This window comes from Oncorhynchus masou, chromosome 12, assembly GCF_036934945.1.
Source record: "Oncorhynchus masou masou isolate Uvic2021 chromosome 12, UVic_Omas_1.1, whole genome shotgun sequence".
NCBI lineage: Eukaryota > Metazoa > Chordata > Actinopteri > Salmoniformes > Salmonidae > Oncorhynchus > Oncorhynchus masou.
The window spans coordinates 23,115,775-23,137,193 of record NC_088223.1 but is presented as its reverse complement, the minus strand read 5'-3'; the positions used below and the strand labels follow the sequence as shown (position 1 = coordinate 23,137,193).

The 21,419-nt window shown below is 42.0% G+C and overlaps 1 protein-coding gene across 1 annotated transcript in view; it reads left to right on the top strand.

Moving 5' to 3' along the window:
- LOC135549699 (zinc finger transcription factor Trps1-like) overlaps nucleotides 1-21,419 on the top strand; it is a 176,641-nt gene that overhangs the window by 145,184 nt on the left and 10,038 nt on the right. Inside the window, 1 exon segment of the mRNA XM_064979924.1 lies at nucleotides 13,988-14,110. Within this exon segment, the coding sequence (XP_064835996.1) occupies nucleotides 13,988-14,110 (123 nt within the window).

The window sequence follows — 21,419 nt, the reverse complement described above, 5'->3', positions numbered from 1 at the left end:
TGGCTAAAGTTGGCTAGCTTGCTTGCTACTTCCAGACACAAAAGAGAGAACAGCTCACTCTGACCATTTTACTCACCCTAGCAGAGCTGTTTAGGCTGTTTTTATGTTATCCAGAGCATTGGTGACTGCAGCTGTGTTGTTGGCAACAATTTTATTATGCTGTTTTGCCAACGTTTACTGACAGCGGGTGTTGAGCGTTTGTAAATTTTCCAGTTATTCTGTGCTCTGGCACACTCAGATGAGAGTGCTCTGAAATTGGTGTAGATAAGCAGAGCAAATTTTCCAGCTCCATTTATAGTTGTTGCAGTGACATTATGAACGTTCTATTGAAATGGTTACTTGCATAGTAGTGGAGTCTTTTGTATAGACAAGTAGCTAGCTAGCTAGCTAAACAATGAATCAACTCATAACGTTGCTACCCTGCATGAATATGCAGGTTCAATATTAGCTAGCTAAGATTAGGCTATACCTAGCAATGCCAATGTATCTGAGATACAAATGATATAACTACACAGATCATACAGGTAACTTTAGCCAATGAGCCAGCCAGCTAATGTGATAGCTTTCAAAAAACCTGCGTTAGAAAGGATTACCTACACATACCGAGCAGCTCATGATATAAACAGAAGCCTGCTACATGGCAGACCAATCTGAACTCATCTCTCGGCATGTCCAGCCCACTCATTATCTCAGCCAATCATGGCTAGCGGGAAGGTTGCTGACTTTTTCCAAGGCTAGACCAACTAAGCTTGTAATTTAACAATTGTATTCATATTTACAGATGGCATACAAGTTTGTTATTAAGGCAAAGGAAAGTTCACAAGTTCCAGAAGGCAGTTCTGCCAAAAAATGCATTTTGTAAAAAAAAAAAAATGAAAAAAAGTGTACGTTCAAATGGCTCTCCTGTGAAGTAGTGGAGCACGACATACGCTTAGTTTCCTGAAACAAGTCACAAATGAGGGCCTAATGAATTTATTTCATTTGACTGATTTCCTTCTATGAACTGTAACTCAGTACAATCTTGGAATGTTGCGTTTATATTCTTGTTAAGTATATATCAATTTTCCCCCCTCTCCATTGTCATCTCACCCTGTGTCGTGCTGAACTGGGGGTCCAGATCAGGTTCCCAGGTGGCCATCATGTAGGACCCATTCTCCGTTCACCAGTCCACCTCAGATAGCCTCCCTCCTGGCTAGAATAGCTCTTCTGCTGACCTGCTCCCCGCCCTCCTAATCCTCCTTCTCTCGGCCTGAATGGCTCTACTGCCAACCATCTCTCTCCTCCCAGACAGAATCGCTCTTCTGCCGACCTGTACACCTACCATCTGAATCCTCCTTCTCCCAGTCAGAATGGCTTTTCTGGCGTTCTGCTCACCTCCCCACCTCCCTCTGTATCAGCAATCCAGGACTCTATTGGCTCTAATTAGCTCTGTTAAGTCATTTGGCAAGGCTGCGTTTACACTCAGAAGACTGATGAAGGTGTCGGCCTCATGGCCAAAGTGCTTGATCTCCTATTTCAGTCGTTTAGAGGAGGACCTAATACAATAAAGTGCCATTCATTATCCCCTGTCTGAAAACACCCTAATCATCCAAATTAAGCAAAATGAAATTTCCCTTCGTCCTCGGTTGGGAGGGAAAGAAATTCTAGGCAATTAAGACCTATAGCAGGGTTAAACTAACTTTCTCTGTCTCGTTGCCATGCTGGCCGAGCACCCACGCAACTCTGTTTCTTAAAGTGAAATTCAACTTTTCACAACAGCCTCCCCTCTGAAAAAGTTTGTCTTATTTTGGTTAATTTAGGTTTTGGGAAACAGTAGATATCCTCGTTCTCAGAGATGATAAAGCTTGGATACCACTCCCAGACTCAGAGTGAAGGAGAGGTCTACATACCAAATGACACCCTATTCCCTATGTAGTACACTACTTTTGACCATAGTCCTATTCGCTCAGGTCGAAAGTAGTGCTCTATATAGGGAATATGGTATCATTTGGGACTGCATCTACACCACCGCATTTCACACTTATTGAGTAGATCATTTCAGGAAGCCTCTCCTCTATGACTATGAGACAATTGACTAAATTGCCCCAAACTATCTACTTTTCCTTCATTAAACTCGTAGGTGGCAGCTAACTCAGTTGTCTCTCTTCAGTAGACTCAACTTTGCGGTTGTGGCCGAGGTGTTGTCACAGTGAGAGAGAGGGGGACGCTCTGTCCCCTTGTTAATGTGATTTGTGTTGCTCACTGAAGACATGGCGCTAGGCTAGCCTGACATTAGAGAAAGTGACCCTCCTTTCCTCGTAACACCTCATCCGATGATGCAACATGTTTTTCTGGTTATCTGATTTGAGTGTCGGGACTTTTTGGGCGATGGGGGTGCAGGATTGGTGTACTACGCTCAGACATCATTAAGGTCTATGGCAAAGACACAATGTTGAGTAAGATGTTGTGCGACATGCTCTATTGCACTGTAGGCTAGAATCTTTCAGTCTATCTCTGAGTGTTTGGTGAATTGATGTGTTGGTGAGTAGAATATGGTGCAACGTACCGGTGTACAGTAGGTTTTTCTGTGCCTGGCTGGAAGAGTTCAGACTGCGTCGCTGCCTGCATAGAACCATGCCTGCCTCTCCAGTAGTCTAATAAATGCAGTCCATTGGATTTCCTGCATCCACTGTGTTACTTTAGGTTCAGTGAGCTCTGTAGGGATTATTTAACCTTTACAAATTGAACAGAGCCACCAGGAGCCTAGACTATTATAAACATGAAGCACTTCAATATATCCTCTCTCTCCTTCTCGCTCTCCTTCTCCCCCCCCCCCTCTTTCTCTCCATGGGTTATTTTGTAAAATCCCTGAGTGTGAGATGATGCGTAGTAGACAGATTCTAATAGAAATACAGTAAATATGCTGCAATTCTGCTGTGAAAGAGTGTGTATGGATGGAATCTCCACAATACTTGACCTTTTTTATTTTTGTGTCGTCACAAAGGAGCTTTCTGTTTCCAGACAGATTCACCCTAACACGATCACATTTATTTCTTTTCCTACTAGAATTATCTTTGGACGATGACTATGATTTTTCTGGCTATATAACCACTGGAAAAATAGGACAGTGCACTCAGCTGTAAACCATCTAGAAACTGAAGGGTAGGACTCTCTCTGCTTCTGGAAATGCTTCCATCAGCTCATGTGCAGGTAGTGAATGGTGTACAGTGTACAGAGAGGGAAAAACTGTCAGCGGTGAGGGCTGTGTGTTTGTGTGCGTGTGTGTTTCCCTTCAGGGCGAGGTGAATTGAGGTTTGTGTGTCCTCGTTTCCACAGACCTTTACGGCACACACACCATTAAACCAAATTGTGCCAGAGTTTACCTCTGGGCAGTTATCTTGGTGTCTCTTTCTTAGGCGATATTCCGATAGTATCGTCTGTTGAGGATGATTGACAGCCATCGTCGATGGTGACGACATCCTGATAAGACAGACGATAATAAACCCTTTTCAGCTTGACTGGCCTCGCGCAGTTAAGAGAAGAGAGAAGTCAGGCAGTGCACAGTAGGGCACTAAATGATCTAGTTCTAGGCTATCGCAGAAAGTTTAAAGTTGTTTTTAATTAACTACAAATATGGTAGGCCTTTTTGTAATAATGAGAGAGATAGAACAAACAATAGTAAGATAGAAAATTCAATGAGAAATTTGAACAAACCTTACAGTTGAACAAAACATGAATTAATATGACAGAAGTCATGCAAGACTGACTGAAAAAAATCCCTCCTGTGAACCAAATATCCAAAAACCTAATCCTACTAATTGAAAACTCAGAAAGGCATTGGGACAAATTCAAGTTGTGTAAATTATATTTAGTCTCCGATGTTTATTGAAAACATAAAGTTTCACAATGAGCACTTTTTGTCTCTCAGATACATCTTCACAGTTGTTGGTTAGCGAGCTAGCAATTATTTTTGCCATATTAACATAGATGTGACATCGGTCAAAACTCAAAATAAGCCCAGGTTTTGGGCCAGGTTTTATTTGTTTTGACATTTTTTGTTGGGGGTTTACAGGTGCAATATTAATTTCAATTTATATATATTGGTTTATATAACATTGACCTGTAGGCTAAACTAAAGAAATAAATACATACAGAAATGATCATATTGATCAAAAATGATTTTATAATAGTAAATTGGTATGTAAAGAAAAATACATTTTGGGAAAGGGATTTCTTTACATACCAATTTTACTATTACAAAATCCATCACAAGCTGATAGATCACTAGTGTACTGCAATGAAGCCCTGTGACTTTGACTGGCAAGTACAAGTCATTGTATTTGAACGCCAAAGAAAATTAGAAAATGTTGCTGTGGATTTATTTGGGATGACGACAAAGAGGATGGCATTTACAACAGTCTCTGAATAATTCTCTATTAAATTTGCAAAGCAGATTTTTTCGATCGAACAAGGCCAGCAATTAGGAAGCCAAACGTCATTCCCTCTCCCCCTAAACATACTTATCACATCAGGCAATGAACAACCCTCTATCCCACACTCAATCGGCTGTAAGACATTCCACCCATACTAAGAGTGCAGACCTACATAACAAGAGACAGGGATGAGTGAGGAAGAACTCGGCTAATCATCCTTCTCTTTAGCCTACCACTCTGACTGACAGTGGCCTCGCTGATCCTTTTGTGTCACACGGGTCGAGGTCACAGCTCCCTCAGAATGTGTTGATGTCATTGCATTCCCAACCTCCTTCCACGGAAGGCCCCCATTGTCTTGTGACTTCCATTGTCCCCCAGGTGAGATTATATTGTGCCTGTGCCACGTATCCCCACCGTTGGAGTGCCACACACTGTCACACACAGCCACACACAGCACGGGAGTGACAGGCGATGGCAGTGACACAAGGTGACAGGTGAGACAGTTAGTGGTGAGAGCCATTGTACCAACCACACTGTAGCTTCCTGCCCCCTCTGTCATCCTGCCAGGATACGTCCTCCCTCCTCAGAACTGGCCTCTCAAAAGGACCCTTCATATCACAGGACACAGATAACACAGAGACAGACAATACATTGAGACTAGGGGAAGGGTGAAAAGGAAAATGCATTTAGCTAAAGGGCTAGATGGAAAAACAGGGCATTGTTCCCATTCAGGAATTGATTATAGTGGTGTGCATAAGCCGTCCTTTTTTCACATTGAAGAAGCTTTCATTTTTTGCTCTCTACACTACTGGGTCCTGGTTCACATCAGCTTATTGTACACTGCTACTATTGTACTGAACATGTGCTATTTATGATACTGTAGATGTCTGTTATATGGCTCTGTGTGCATCTAGGGTTAAACTATAATGATAGACTTGTGTCCCTCTTCCAGATACTCAACTCTCCTTTGATCTGTGCTCTTTCATATGTCTTGATGTGGCCTCATCAGAGCAAGATGAAGGATTTAAGATGGCCTCAAAAACATTGGCGTGTAATTATAGGGAGAATGGGAGCTGGTGCAGATATGACAAACATTTTATTTACGATGACAACGGTTCTCTCTCATTAATACATGGGATATTTTTCCTCAGCTAAGATCAGTTTAGTTAATCAAATATGTTACGGGGAGTATATATATGGTCTATTTAGCAGAGGACTACAGGCATTTTGCTGTGGGTTAGCCTGGCTCTCGACATTTATAGCTATTACGTCTGTTGTCAAGCTGCGTACTGTATTTTTCATTAAAATAGGGGGAACAGAGGCCGCGTTGTGAGATCACCAATATGCATTAGGGCAAAAAAATAGAAAAGGGAATGAGGGCAGAAAAAGAAAAGGCAAATGTCTGGTTTGGTGTGTAAGGTTGATGTAACGCTCCTATCCTGTCATTTTGTGTCAGAACTTTTTTCAAAGAGAGTTTGCTGAACTTAAGAGTGGAACTGGCTTCCATTGCACTCTAATAATGTGTGAGCTCAACCTCGCCACAGTGCAGTGAGGGTGTGTGTGTGTGTGTGTGTGTGTGTGTGTGTGTGTGTGTGTGTGTGTGTGTGTGTATGCACATGCTAGTGTGTTAGCAGCAAATTGGAGAGCAACCAAGGAAGTGTATTCCCAGTGTTCTCCTTTTATTACTGTGACCTCCCAATATCCTCTTTTTAGATTCTGGCGAGGAATACCTCTTGCAGGAATATATTAAACGTAATTTATTCAACTCAAACCAAATTATACAATTAGGGAAGCAATTTAGTGAGAGACACTGGATTTGCGTAAACCAGGGATAACCTCCTAGCAAGATAGGACTTGATGGTTCGATATGTCTGGAATTGTAACCAGATGTGCGCTGAAGGCAACGAGATGCTAGCGCCCAAGCCCAAAATGTTGACGCAGGATTTCAGAAATTGAAATTGTCAGTAGGGGTTCACCTAATTTCCCCGCAGCTGATTAAATAATTGTTATTTAATGTAAGTGCCCCTGCAGATTACTTAAGTGAATTAAATGTAATTTCATTTCAAGAGCTTTGTTTATAAGCAGTCGATTTAGACCACAAGCTAGCTCTCTCTCTCTCTCTCTCTCTCTCTCTCTCTCTCTCTCTCTCTCACTCTCTCTCTCTCTCTCTCTCTCTCTCTCTCTCTCTCTCTCTCTCTCTCTCTCTCTCTTTCTCTCTCTTTCTCTCACTATTTGCCGCTCACAACTATGGTAAGAATCTGTATGGTTTTATTACTAATTACTAGTGGATGTTTTCAATCCTAAAAATGGATTTGCTTAAATAACTGAATTAACTTTTTATTCTAATATAACTTAAATAAATGATTGGTACTAATATAACTGAAATGAAACCACATGATGAAGTGGTGGGCACTGGGTGGAAAGTCCTCGCCCACTCCCCTCACCTGGCCGGATAAATAAATACATGTAATTACGGTTCCAGGTCTAATTATCCAACATTCCCCTCACTGGGAGGATGGAAAGAGTGGGTGGCGTCTCTAGGCACGCTGACGGAACAGAAGGCATTAATAATCAATCACAGACAAACAGAATTCACATGCAACACCTACAGTACCTACCGATAGTGCACAACACTGTCAGAGTCATTTATCACAGGTATCTGGACTAATAACATGGCCCGTTCATGCTTGTTGCTCTAGGTTTTTGTATTTAGTTTCATGCAGTCCGCTGTGCAGTACAGGGAATATCATACTTTGGAACTTAGATAATTCAAGTATTCACTGTAAGTTAAGTGTTGCCATAGTGTTATGGATGAGTCTGTTACTGCTGTACTGCAGCTCAGAATATTTGTTGAAGGGTTGATGCCGGTCATATTTGGTTGAAGGTGGATGGTATGGTAGCTGGTGGCTGTTCTTTCCCAGTCCAAATAAATTAGCATCTCTAGAAAGGGCTTGGAACCTCTAACTCTGGCAATTTGACTGGTAAACTCATGGGTACACTCTCAATGGCTGCCAGTCCACCAATTATGCCATCGTTGACTTGAATTGGGAGGTCCATGCTATATATTCTATTTATACGGCTAAGTTACACAGCATCAGCAGCAGCACCACCAGCAGCAGTAGCAGCAGCAGTAGCAGAAGCAGTAGCATCTGTGCAGCGTGAAGTATAAATGCATGGTAGCTCGCAGGGCGGCCGACAGATCCCAGATAGCAGGATCAGTGTGAGGACCAGATACAGTGATGAACGGAGGCAGGTCAGTAGAGAAACAAGGACCACTCTCGCTCCATGGCAAAAAAACAATACATCACCGCAGTCGCCAAGGCAGCGCCGCCCGGCTGATACGTGGCAGGAGAGAGAGAAATTGTCCTTTTGCACTTAGGGAAAACAAAGACAATCAGAGCTTTCTTTTTCTGTCATTTCTTATTTCTTCTCTCTGTCCTAAGAGCTGCCTAGGTCATCCAGGCTGCAGCTGTTTAAAAATAAAAGTATTTTATTTTTAAGAAAAAGAGGCCAAACCTTGCAAGTCTAGGTATGGCTTCGTTTTTACAGATGGCATAGCAGACCTAGATGATAATTGAAAAGGAAGTCTGGAACTGTGAGCCATTTGACAAGGGTGGACTATTTCTGTTGCTTTTCCTGTGTAATTGACACTTGAACTTACTGGAGAGAGACCCCCCCGGACACACACACGCACATGCATGCATTCTCGCACACACACCACACACACACTTCCTCGTGCATGCGCACAAACGCACGCACTCGCGCGCACACACACACACATTCCCAAAACCCCCACCGGTCCCAGCCACCTACCAACACAACTGGAAATAATGACATGCTATACACTGGACTGCAGACATGACTTGATTGGGCCTGATTAGTGAAACTGCAGTAGTAAACTGCTAGGAACATGAGCTCATAAGGTACATGGTATGGACAGCTGGAACCTCAAATTAACTAGAACAAGTATTTGTTCAACATCCACTACCTATTTTTCCTGGTGTATTTTTGCATAAGTATTTTATTACTTCACAATAACAGCACTTACAGTTAACCGGTGCAGCTCGAGCAGGGCAGAAATTTGACAAACTGACTTGTTGGAAAGGTGGCATCCTATGACGGTGCCACATTGAAAGTCACTGAGCTTTTCGGTAAGGCCGTTCAACTGTCAATGTTTGTCTATGGAGATTGCATGGCTGTGTGCTCAATTTTATACACCTGTCAGATATGGGCGTGACTGAAATAGCAAAAACCACTAATTTGAAGTGGTGTACACATACTTTTGTATATACAGTGCATTCGGAAAGTATTCAGACCTCTTAACTTATTCAACATTTTGTGACATTACTGCCTTATTCTAAAATGTATTATATAAAACATTTTCCTCATCAATCTACACACAATACCGCATAATGACAAAACAAGAACAGTTGCTTTTTCTGTTGCTTTTCCTGAGTAATTGACACTTGAACTTACTGGAGAGAGACACTCCCCAGACACATACGCACACGTTTTGTTACGTTACAGCCTTATTCTAAAAATGGATTAGATACAAATACCCCGTAATGACAATGTTTGCTAATTTATATTTTACTTTTTTTTTTTAAATATATCTTCTTTTTTGTAAAATTATAAAAAACATGATTTGGAAAGACAAGGTCCCACCAAGCCTTGAGTTCAAAGGAGTTGTCCGTAGAGCTCCGAGACATTTATGTTGGTCCTGGCACATACTTCTGGGGAAGTATTCCAAATGTCTGGAGTATTTTTACTTTAAAAAAAGAAACTGCACCGTTATTTAACCAGGTAGGCTAGTTGAGAACAGGTTCTCGTTTACAACTGCGCCCTGGCCAAGATAAAGTAAAGCAGTGCGACACAAACAACAACACAGATTTACAAATGGAATAAAAAACCGTACAGTCAATAACACAATAGGAAAAAAAAGTATATACAGTGTGTGCAAATGGTCCCCAAGAACACAGTGGCCTTGATCATTCTTAAATGGAAGAAGTTTGGAACCCCCAAGACTCTTCCTAGAGCTGGCCGCCCGGCCAAACAGCAATTGTGGGAGAAGGGCCTTGGTCAGGGAGGTGAGTGGCCTTTATGGTAGAGTGGCCAGATAGAAGCCACTCCTCAGTAAAAGGCACATGACAACCTCCTTGGAGTTTGCCAAAAGGCACCTACAGGACTCTCAGACCATGAGAAACAAGATTCTCTGGTCTGATGAAACCAAGATGTAACTCTTTGGCCTGAATGCCAAGCGTCACGTCTGTAGAAAACCTGGCACCATCCCTACGATGAAGCATGGTGGTGGCAGCATCAGGCTGTGGGGATGATTTTCAGCGGCGGGGACTGGGAGACTAGTCAGGATCGAGGGAAATATGAACAGAGCAAAGTGCAGAGACATTGTTGATGAAAACCTTCTCCAGAGCACTCAGGACCTCAGACTGGGGTGAAGTTTCACCTTTCAACAGGACAACGACCCTAAGCACACAGCTAAGACAATGCAGGAGTGGCTTCGGGACAATTCTCTGAATGTCCTTGAGTGACCCAGCCAGAGCCCAGACTTGAACCCGATCTAACATCTCTGGAGAGACGTGAAAATAGCTGTGCAGCGGTTTGAATATTTCCGAATGCACTGTATAGTGTATCTACAATACAAAATCCATAATACAGCAATATAACAATATTACAATGTACTTGTAGAGTGCGTGTGTTATTATGTTTTGTGTTCTTCAGATATATTTGCATTTATGTTTTATGTCAATGTGTAGTAGTGTTAATAGGTCTATAAGACGACCCATTTGTTGTACTTTCTAAATGCTATCATTTATGTATGAAGTGAGTATTTGTTTGATTCAGTAGATCTTGTCGCCTGCTCTATTGATTACAGTTCAGCAGACCACTGTTGCAGGTTATTCATTGCGGGTCGAGCCACAGGCCACTTGTTGTAAAATGTCACTTCAGATTACCTTGGACCGAGCTCCACCACTGGCTGCTCTACTCGCTGAATAAATGGAGAGTATTTCACTTGGAAGAGGAAGACATATTGTCTGATGTCTCTGATTGACTTTTATATGGTAGCCTAGCTATCAGTCTGGGCAAAGTATGTCTACAATTCACTACAAGTCTTAACTGTTTTTTTAGGGGGTAGAACAGATTTAATATTGCAGATAGTTTGGGCTTCCATCAATGTAATTGTCTGCATCATTTCCAATCCCCCGTATATTTTTTGTAAATATATTTTCCTTTGTTTTTAACCCCGTCAGCTAACCTCAACCCCTCCCATCTATCTCTGAAGACCATCCAGTTTTGATTTCTATTTGCCATATATTTTTTATTTGTGCTGTTTCACAAAAGTTCTGAACCTTTATACATTTTACGGACACAGTATATTTTACATGATTTATCTTGTTGTTTTTAGTCCCACCTTTTAGTCCCATCGCTCAACCCCTCCCAAAAATCACTGAACACCATCCATCTATTTGCCATATATTTTTCAACTGTGCTGTGATGTTTCACAATTCTATTCTCATAGTTTCTAAATTGTAAATTAAAGGTATTTTTTTTTGCTAAGAGTATTATTGTATTATTGATCGATTGACTATGACTTTTTAAATCACCCAGCAGTGCTATTTGCAGAGTTAGTTCCAGATAAATGTTGCATTTCTTCAGCCATTCCTGAACCTGCGACCGAAAACAAGCTGCATGTGGACAATACCAAAACAAATGATCTAATGATTCTGTCTAAAACCCTGAAGTTTTGAATCAGGCTTCGTTTTGTGTATCAGTTCATAAACCATGTGCCAGTCATAGCTGTTGTTTGTTGGTCAAAGCCCAACTTGTCTAGAGGCAAGGAGAAGGAGATACAGGTTGAGCGAGACAAAAAGGACTGCTATCAGCTCGAGCTGTGCTCAACGTGTAAACATTTACACTTTCCAGCTGTTGGAAGTGTCTGTGACTCTAAGCAAAACACGTGTGAGTAATTTGGCCGAGGCAGTCGGGGTTCGGGCATGAGCCTGGAGGGGGAAGAAAACACAGGGATGATGATGGACACAGTGTTTAGCTTGTAACGCTAGAACAGGATAGGAAAGAATAAATCAATCAATCAATCATACCTGTCATTCCAGCCATGTGGCAACCACATAAAAACTCCTTGGGATTTGGAATGTGTTTGTTCCCCTCTGTGTCCAGGTTTCTTCTGTGGGAGTAGCCTAAGCATTAATCCTAACCATAGATTAGCCCATAATTTGTAAGCATATATTTTTTTAAACATTTTTAAGTATACCACAAAGAGAATCATTCTTATTTGAGCGTAATGGTGTTCTGTAGCACATATTTGCGTGGTCGAGCTAGCAAACTGTTCGGAATTTGCCTTAATTGGATGAATGTGAATGAACCATTCATTCCGTGTGGTTTCAGGGTTAATTCCATGTGGTTACAGGGTTGAAACAGAAACAACTCAAAGGGTTAAGTTTAGGTATAAATTCTGAGTTGTTAATGTTCGGGCGATGGTGTGGGGAAGGCTTCAAACTAAAATAATTCAAAACAATGCGTTGTTTCCATTAAGTATCATCAAGTACTCTCCCTTCTTGCTCGAGAATGATGAACTTCCGTGGCGCTGAGTTTAAGCACAGTGCTGTGCGGTAGTTTTTTGGGGGGTGGCGGCTGACAAAGGCATATTTCAAACGTCCAAAAGCGACGGCTTGCTAACTATAGCCTACACTCATTTAATTTGAACAGGTAATCATTTGTAATAGTTCAATAGATGTAATTGTTCAACTCAAGATTGACACTTTAATTTTGTAATTTGAATTGATTGTAAATGTTGATTGTATTTTCACACTTAAGAATAATACATTCTGAAATGTTGAATCTGTCATTTTGGTGTTTCAGTTTGAAGGATGGTTTTAGGGAGAGTTATTTTATTGGAGCACAAGCAGCCGTGTAGAGCGCAAATTGTGTTCCGTGATTGAAAATGCTAATTGTTAGAGCGACTTTGCACTTGCTGATAGCCCACTAAAAACATGTCTCCCATCTCATTCCATTATTGCTGTAATTTTTACTCTTTATGGCCGCGCCCTGGTACCGTCCCTTCATTCCTTTTCACTTCTTTTCATTTTCCTTGTATCTATGATTTATGTCTGATGTCAAACTTTAGAGTGAGGAGGCATCAGCAAATGCGAGATCATAATTAGTTTAGCTGATGATGGGCCTCCGATAGCGCTTGCATCTGGATGGAAAATTACCCTATAGGGAACTGGCTACTCACCAGAACTTTTTACTGATACATTGTGAAACACCCGATGAATCAAGTATCCTTTCTCTGCCAAGAAAGCTCTCTGGATTTGTAGCCAATATTATGTCCGTAGAAAAGCTTTCCATTCTAAATGTATCAGAGGAGAATTAGGAGCAATTGTATTTTTCTGGCGAGAAGAGGACATGACTCCCTACACAACATTTCGGAAGTTAAATAAATGGCACAATGGCATTTACAGGCCCCTTAATCTAGATAATGCCAATGTAGCCGGCTAGCCGCGCTGCGGATCACATGCATGGCAGGACCGACCACTTGTTAAGTTCATATGTTTTTCTGCATTTGATAAGGTTGGACACTCCAATGATTTAGACATGCTTTTCTGTATTTGCCTTATGGGTCAGCACATTGTTATTTAACGCTAGGATAGGATAGGGGGCGGCAGGTAGACTAGTGGTTGGAACGTTGGACTAGCAACCAAAAGGTTGCTAGATCAAATCCCTGACCTGACAAGGTACAAAAGCTGTTGTTCTCCCACTGAACAAGGAAGTTAACCCACTGTTCCTCGGCCATCATTGAAAATAAGAATTTGTTCTTAACTGACTTGCCTAGTTAAGTAAATGTAAAAAAAAATATTAGGCTTTTTGAAATAATATGGTTAAGGAGGGCATTAAAAGAAAATAATTGAAATGTAGTAAAGACAAAATGTTTTTACATTTTTGAAAATGGGCTCAGAATTGCTTCCTACACAATCAGTGCCACACGTGAAGATTATAGAATGAAAATTAGGCTCCTAAAAAGGTCTCATCCTCAGCTTGTCATAGTTGTGCAGGCGATTAAGGCTGATCTCTGTCGAGTGAAGTGGTCAGGTGTCGTCTCAGACTCAGTGGTATCTTACCGGACTCATTAATCAGTCTAAAGTTAATTAGTGAGAGAATCAGCTGGGTTCTATTTATCACTGCCCAACTTGACCTTCTGATTGGGCAGTGTGTATGTTTGTGTGTGTGTGTGTGTGTGTGTGTGTGTGTGTGTGTGTGTGTGTGTGTGTGTGTGTGTGTGTGTGTGTGTGTGTGTGTGTGTGTGTGTGTGTGTGTGTGTGTGTGTGTGTGTGTGTGTGTGACTGCCTGCCACACTCATACAATGAACCCAGATGATGATATGATGTTTCTCCGCTCCAATCTTTTTTCTCCTCCTCCTCTCTCTCTCTCTCTCTCTCTCTCTCTCTCTCTCTTTCTTTCTTTATATTTACCTTCCCCTTTGCACCCATTTTCTCACTGACTGACTGACTGACTCTCTCTCTCTCTTTTGATTTGGCTTTCAGAGACGACGAGGCTCAGGGGTATTCTGTGCCAACTGTCTGACCACCAAGACCTCGCTGTGGAGGAAGAATGCCAACGGGGGATATGTGTGCAACGCGTGTGGCCTCTATCAGAAGCTCCACTCAGTAAGGCTGGCGGGGGGAGCTTGGAAAAATACAGGAGTGTGTGTGTGTGTGTGTGTGTGTGTGTGTGTGTGTGTGTGTGTGTGTGTGTGTGTGTGTGTGTGTGTGTGTGTGTGTGTGTGTGTGTGTCTATCAGGGGGAGGGGAGAGGAGGGCAACCTGCTATTCCAGCCCACCCACTAAAATAAAATAGCCGTTAAGTAAATGGTAGCAGGACACTGTAGCCATTCTAGCCTGTCCACCCCACTTCCTCCCCAGGTGACTGGTGCTCCTCTCAGGGCCTGGGGGAGGAGGGAATAAGGGGTGCCCCCATGCACTCTCACCCCTAGCCCTGCTAATGGTGATCTGGGAGTAATCCTGCCTAGCCTAGAATTCCCTAGCTACCCACAGATCCCAAAACATCTGACCCTAAAGTTCACACATGCTCCTCTCACACACATGCAGGCTCATACATCACATAGGTATGATAGGTCTACTCCCTCTTTCTCCCCCCTCCTCTCTCTCTCTCTTTCTCCCTCTCCATATCTGTTCACACACATTCTCTCAGTCAAGGGCTGTGACCTCACTTTGTGGTGTCACACAGATGGAGAAAAATAAACATGATGGGAATTAGGGATGTAACGATTCACCGATATGCATGGTCCCCAATTCAAATTTTGAAGATATGACTGCATCGATCCACGGACCCCAAACCAATCTAAATGTAGCTTGCATTGGTCAGAAAATCGATTAATACATTACAAATTGCCAGTTCACTAAATTACTTTCTTTCTACCTTCTGAAAACTGATGCGTCCTCTCCTTCAGTGTCGAACTCAGCCTCATTGATCTAAAAGTCATTTTGGGAATATCGGTGGCCTAGTCAGTCTGCGCACTGTGCCCAGATTCGCACGCTGACCAATGCTAAATAGCCATAATCTTGCACATTTGCACCTACAGCATTCAAATGCTTAAATGGCTTGTGTGATATTAGGCTTCATTAGTAAAGCGACAATCTATGTTGTTGGCTAGGTTATTGTTATCTACGCACGGTTGAAAATTGTGTTTTACCAGAATTAAAGTAAGCTACTGGAGACACAACTCTCCTCTGGCTATGCCTGCTAAACAGGGCTTACAATAGATTTAATTTAGATTGTTTACGTTCATACTTTGTCCATGCTGATAGTTCACCAATAGTTTTGGTAGTTTTTCTTTAAACAATCAGTGTATATGGTAATTTTTAGATATACAGAGTAAAGTTGATAATTTCATAACGGGGACAGCAATTACTTTGTGAGGCGCACTGCATGACCGAAGCGAGAGTAGAAAAGAAGCTCACTTAAAACATCCAAACGGTCAAAACCATTCGATTTTGAGATAGGGGTGAAATCCAAAGTTGTGCTATATATTCATTGGCTATAACATAGCTAATTTCTAATTGATAAATATTGATACATTACTACCTCAAATGACCAAATCGCCCTCTACTGGCCTCATGGGTGGAACGGTTTTCATATTTTTCATAATTTCATAATTAATAAACATTGTAAAAATATATGTATATAAAAAATCTGGTGTTTCTATGTCAAACGGTTGTATTATATTTCAGTCTTCTGTGATGTATATAAAGTGTAATATTGGGATAAAAACTCTAACTCTACATAGAGTTGAAAATAACATTAGGAACACCTGCTCTTTCCATAACATGGACTGACCAGGTGGACCCTCTGATCCCTGATTGATGTCACATCCATTTCAATCAGTGTAGATGAAGGGCGGAGACAGGTTAAAGAAGGATTTTTAAGCCTTGAGACAATTGAGACATGGATTGTGTATGTGTGTTATTTTACCTTTAATTAACCAGGCAAGTCAGTTAAGAACCAACTCTTATTTTCAATGACGGCCTGGGAACAGTGGATTAACTACCTGTTCAGGGGCAGAACGACAGATTTGTACATTGTCAGCTCGGGGATTTGAACTCACAACCTTCCAGTTACTAGTGCAACACTCTAACCACTAGGCTACCCTGATGCCCAAGGGGTATGATAGGGGTATGATAGTAGGTGACAGGCACACCGGTATGAGTGTGTCAACAACTGCAATGCTGCTGGATTTTTCACGCTCAACAGTTTCCCTTGTGTATCAAGAATGGTCCACCACCCAAAGGACATCCAGCAAACTTGACACAACTGTGGGAAGCATTGGAGTCAACATGGGCCATCATCCCTGTGGATAGATGCTTTCAACACCTTGTAGAAAGGAAAGGGAAAGGGGGATACCTAGTCAGTTGTACAACTGAATGCGTCTTCCTCATTTAACCCAACCTCTGAAACAGAGAGGTACGGGGGGCTGCCATAATCGACATACACGTCTTCGGGCGCCCGGGGAACGGTGGGTTAACTGCCTTGCTCAGAGTCTATGCCCCAATGAATTGAGGCGGATCTGAGGGAAAAATGGGGAGTGAAACTCAAAATAAGAAAGGTGTTCCTAATGTTTTGTACACTCAGTGTATATCTGACATGGTACAGTAAGGTGCCTAGTTAAATAAAGGTTAAATAAAAATAAACAAAGGTGTATTCTTTTGTTTCAAAGTAGATGTGTTTAAGACTACCAAGAAACACTCTGTGTTACTCTGATTTAGCCCACTGCAGTAAAAGCTTAATCTGCAAAAAACTATTAGTGGGTGAAGGTGATTTCAGAACCAAAGTTGGGGGACAAAAAAACATAGGCTACATTCTCCCCCTTATCAGATAGTGGTGATAGTAGATGCCTAGTCTCACTTATGGCTCTGATCAGGTGCCTACATAGTACCTACACCAAAGACATACACCATTTGCACACAGACACAGTACATACACCAGGGTTCCCAACTTTGCCCCACAGGTGATTTTATTTGCCCCCACAATTATTATTATCATAATTTCTTTGTTGTTGGACATAAAAGACTAAACACACCAGCAAATCAGCTCCAACGGATACATTTTTTACAAATCTGTTCCAAAGTATTCCCTCGCATAATAGAGAGATATATGTGATTGGATACCAATGTAATCAAGGTGTGAAATTATTCTGTTTTAGTCAAATACTATATCTGTTTGGGCTTCTTGCAGTCAATTTGCAGTCTACAAATTATCTGTAATTATGGTCCAGCCCCCTGAACATCTGCTCACCCAAAAATCGGCCCGCAGCAGAATCTAGTTGATGACCCCTGACATACACTATAGACATACATCATTCACACACACACACACACACACACACACACACACACACACACACACACACACACACACACACACACACACACACACACACACACACACACAGCTCATGAGCTCCATCAGCAGCAGATTTATTTTAGAATGGGAAATGAGTGTTTAAACAACAAATGTTAGTGCATCGAATTGCATCGAACCAAATCGCATCGATTCATTATCTAATCATACCGAATCGCATCGAACCAAATCGCATCGATTCATTCTCTAATCATACTGAATCGCATCGAACAGAATCGCATCGATTCATTCTCTAATCATACTGAATCACATCGGACCAAATTGCATCGATTCATTCTCTAATCATACCGAATCGCATTGAACCAAATCGCACCGATTCATTCTCTAATCACACCGAATCGCATCGAACCAAATCACATCGATTCATTCTCTAATCATACCGAATCGCACCGAATCATTTCAAACTAAAAGTATTGTTCATGTATCGTATCAGAGTCCATGTATCTAGATATGTATCTAATCGTCTTGAAAGGGAAAGATGCACATCCCGAATGGGATTGTTATTATTATAATTCTGTAGATATGGGGAGATTGCCATTGTGTAACAGACTTCAACATGTTATCCTGAAATAGGTCAATGTTCTCAATCATTGAGGATTTTACAACTGGATTTAGTTCACAGGCCCTATACCTCTTTCAGAATGAAATATTGGTTTTTAATACACAAACTGTATTTTTTTTCTCTCTGGTGAGTAAACCAGCACGGCCTGGGCTGGAACCTTCCAAGACGTACTTCTCAATGCTCTTTGAAATGAAATAGTGTCTGGGCAAACATATGGGTAGGCAAATGTGACATCATGTGAGGAATTACCCCTCGGAAACAAGGAGGCCTTTGTCTCCGCACGTCACTCAACGTTAACATTTTTATGTTTAATCTTGGTAATTCGGTTACGACTGGGTTAGAGTCCACAGAGTCCGCCAGTCCAGTGTATAGTGCATATTCTAGGCCGTGTTGCATGCCTGAAGGCGACTGGGCCGGCTGCCTGGGTGGTGGGGGGGACCTACACAGGAGGCTCCCTGAGTCGGTGTGGTCGACTGGGCCAGAGAGGGAGAGAAAGAGAGAGCCAGGCTCCAGAGAGCCTTGCTACAAGAGGCCCTTTCACTGGCCAGGCCACCTGGTGGTCTAAACCAGCTCCAGTCCAGCAGACCAGGCCTACCACAGTCAGAGACAGAGAGAGAATGAGACGGAAGGAGAGAGGTGAGGGAAAGACAGAGAGGAAAAGAGAGAGAGAGAGAGAGAGAGAGAGAGGGGAATTGGGTGAGAGAGCGAGAGGGAGCTTTTCCTAAGATCACACACTTCCCTGACTCTTGTTAGGTTAGATAGAACCTAACTAAAATGTTTATTATATTCTATTAAAATGTTTGTTCTTTCTACTGAGCCATTTACTTTCTGTTCATATTCGTATATTTGATTATTTCTTATTGTTCTTGCATTGTCGTGAAGGAACCTGCGAGTAAGTATTTTGTTGGACGATGTACTGTATACCATGCTTATTCCCATACATATGACTAGTAAAACTTCAAACTGAAACTTAAACTGATGACTCCCTGTAGGTAGCTTGACCCAGCTGGGGTTTTGTGTTATGAAAGACAGTTTCTTTGGGTATCATATATAATTTATATTGTAGTGCATGCTTAAACTTAAAGCATACATTGAAAAACGTCTGATATTAGTTGTTATTATGTAGAAATCCATACAATTATGTTTGTGCACTAGTGGAAGTTTGTATCTTCGTCCTCTTTTTCTCTTAAGATGCACTGTTAAGTTGGTGTTATATTGATCCACCTTCAGACATGATGAAAATGACTGTTGTTGACGCCATGATATCCCCAATTGCACCCTATTCCCTATATAGTGCACTACCTTTGACCAGAGCCCTATGGGTGGTAGTGCACTATGTAGAGAATAGGGGGCCATTGGGGACGTAGTGATACTCATAATCTGTTACTTTCGTCTCTGTGTGCCTCTGGACCTGCATGCTGCAACTGGACTGTTGTTTGGGCTTGTTTATGTGTTAGTTGTTAGCGCTCCTTGCTAGTTATTAGAGAGGAGGTAGACTACAGTGGAGGAACTGGCATGTTGTTTGGGCTTGTTTATGTGTTAGTTGTTAGCGCTCCTTGCTAGTTGTTAGAGAGGAGGTAGACTCTACAGTGGAGGAACTGGCCTGTTGTTTGGGCTTGTTTATGTGTTAGTTGTTAGCGCTCCTTGCTAGTTATTAGAGAGGAGGTAGACTACAGTGGAGGAACTGGCATGTTGTTTGGGCTTGTTTATGTGTTAGTTGTTAGCGCTCCTTGCTAGTTGTTAGCGAGAAGGTAGACTCTACAGTGGAGGAACTGGCCTGTTGTTTGGGCTTGTTTATATGTTAGTTGTCAATGCTCCTTGCTAGTTGTTAGTGAGGAGGTAGACTTCAGTGGACCATCAGGTAGGGTTGTATACGTAACTCTTCCTGCTCCACTAGCTGCTAACAAATGATATGGAGAGGAGGGGATTCCAAGTCCGCCGGGTTCCCCATCCTTTTGCTCAACACTCCGAGTCTGGATTGTCTGTTTTCCTGAGATTGTTTGTTTGTTCTTGGCAATGGCGAGCGTTCCTCCCATCCTCCCAGTGGGGACTGATTCATGATAGCCACATGTGCGCTTGTTCGTTCAGTCCTCACCGGAAACCACCTGGATGTTGCAGCAGTGTAGCGAGGGCCTCTTTTAACAGAACATCACCATCGCTTGTCTTTTAAGAGGTCCTTTGGTGGCTGCAATTAATCAGTGATGAAGACGTTTTCATCTGCAGGCGTGTTCATCGGCCAATGGCAGTAGTATTTTTATACTTTTGAATAAAAGTTTTATACGCTGTACAGAAATAATTCCATAATAGCACCTCATAAACCGGTGCTGTAGTGGGCCGTAATGGAGTTCCGGACTCCTTATGCAATAGCACATTGCAACAATAAATGACTCTCTGGTTTTATCTTCTAATAATAGGACTTGACGGGCAGCGGGAGCGTATGCCCTGTGTGTGTGTGTGTCAAATGCCGGGTTGTAAAAACGTATCGAAGTGGCAGCATTACTTTGTTCTGTCTGAAGAGTCTGTCTCTCTTTACCGTTGCCAAAGTGCACTCCTGTGTTGGTCACGCTGACAGAAACCAATGAACGGCGTACTCGAAACAGTCTCCTGAGACGTTTTGAAAAGTTCTGCTGCTGGTGACAGAGAGAGGTGGCGCACCAAAAGGCACCCTATTACCTACATAGTGTACTTATTTTGACCAAAGCCCTGGTCGAAAGGAGTGCACTATATAGGAAATAGCGTGCCATTTGGGACACAGACTATGGTGAAAGCAGTAGCTTGTTGAAGAGCGAGGCAGCATAGAGAAAGGTAGCTAGCTTATTGAAGCTTATCCATTTGTACAGTACAGTCTGCAAATGCCAACACTTTTGTATTGTGTAGGCCTTTGTCTGTAGTAGATGAGCCAAAACAGCAGGAGACAACTGACGGTCTAGACAGACACAGCAACAGTATGGAAATAGATGCATGCATGAATATGTATTGGAGTTGAACAGTTGCTTAGATGGATGGAAACAGCACATCCTGTAAGAGAGGTAATAATGCGTAACTATTGCAGAAAGAAACATAAGGTAAAGATGATGGGAGAATGAAGATGACCTTTCTTCTGTCTGTGTCTTCCATCCACCTTGCTGTGTCTGTGGCCTTTATTGTCAATCTGTAGTCTATACTTTTGACTAGCGTCCCACCTCGCCAACCGCCAGTGAAAGTGCAGTGCGCCAAATTGAAAACAACAAAAATCTCATAATTAAAATTCCTCAAGCATACAAGTATTTTACACCATTTTAAAGATACAATTCTCGTTAATCCAGCCACAGTGTCTGATTTCAAAAAGGCTTTACAGCAAAAGCACCACAAACGATTATGTTAGGTCACCCCCAAGTCACAGAAAAACACAGCCATTTTTCCAGCCAAAGAGAGGAGTCACAAAAAGCAGAAATATAGATCAAATTAGTCACTAACCATTGATTATCTTCATCAGAT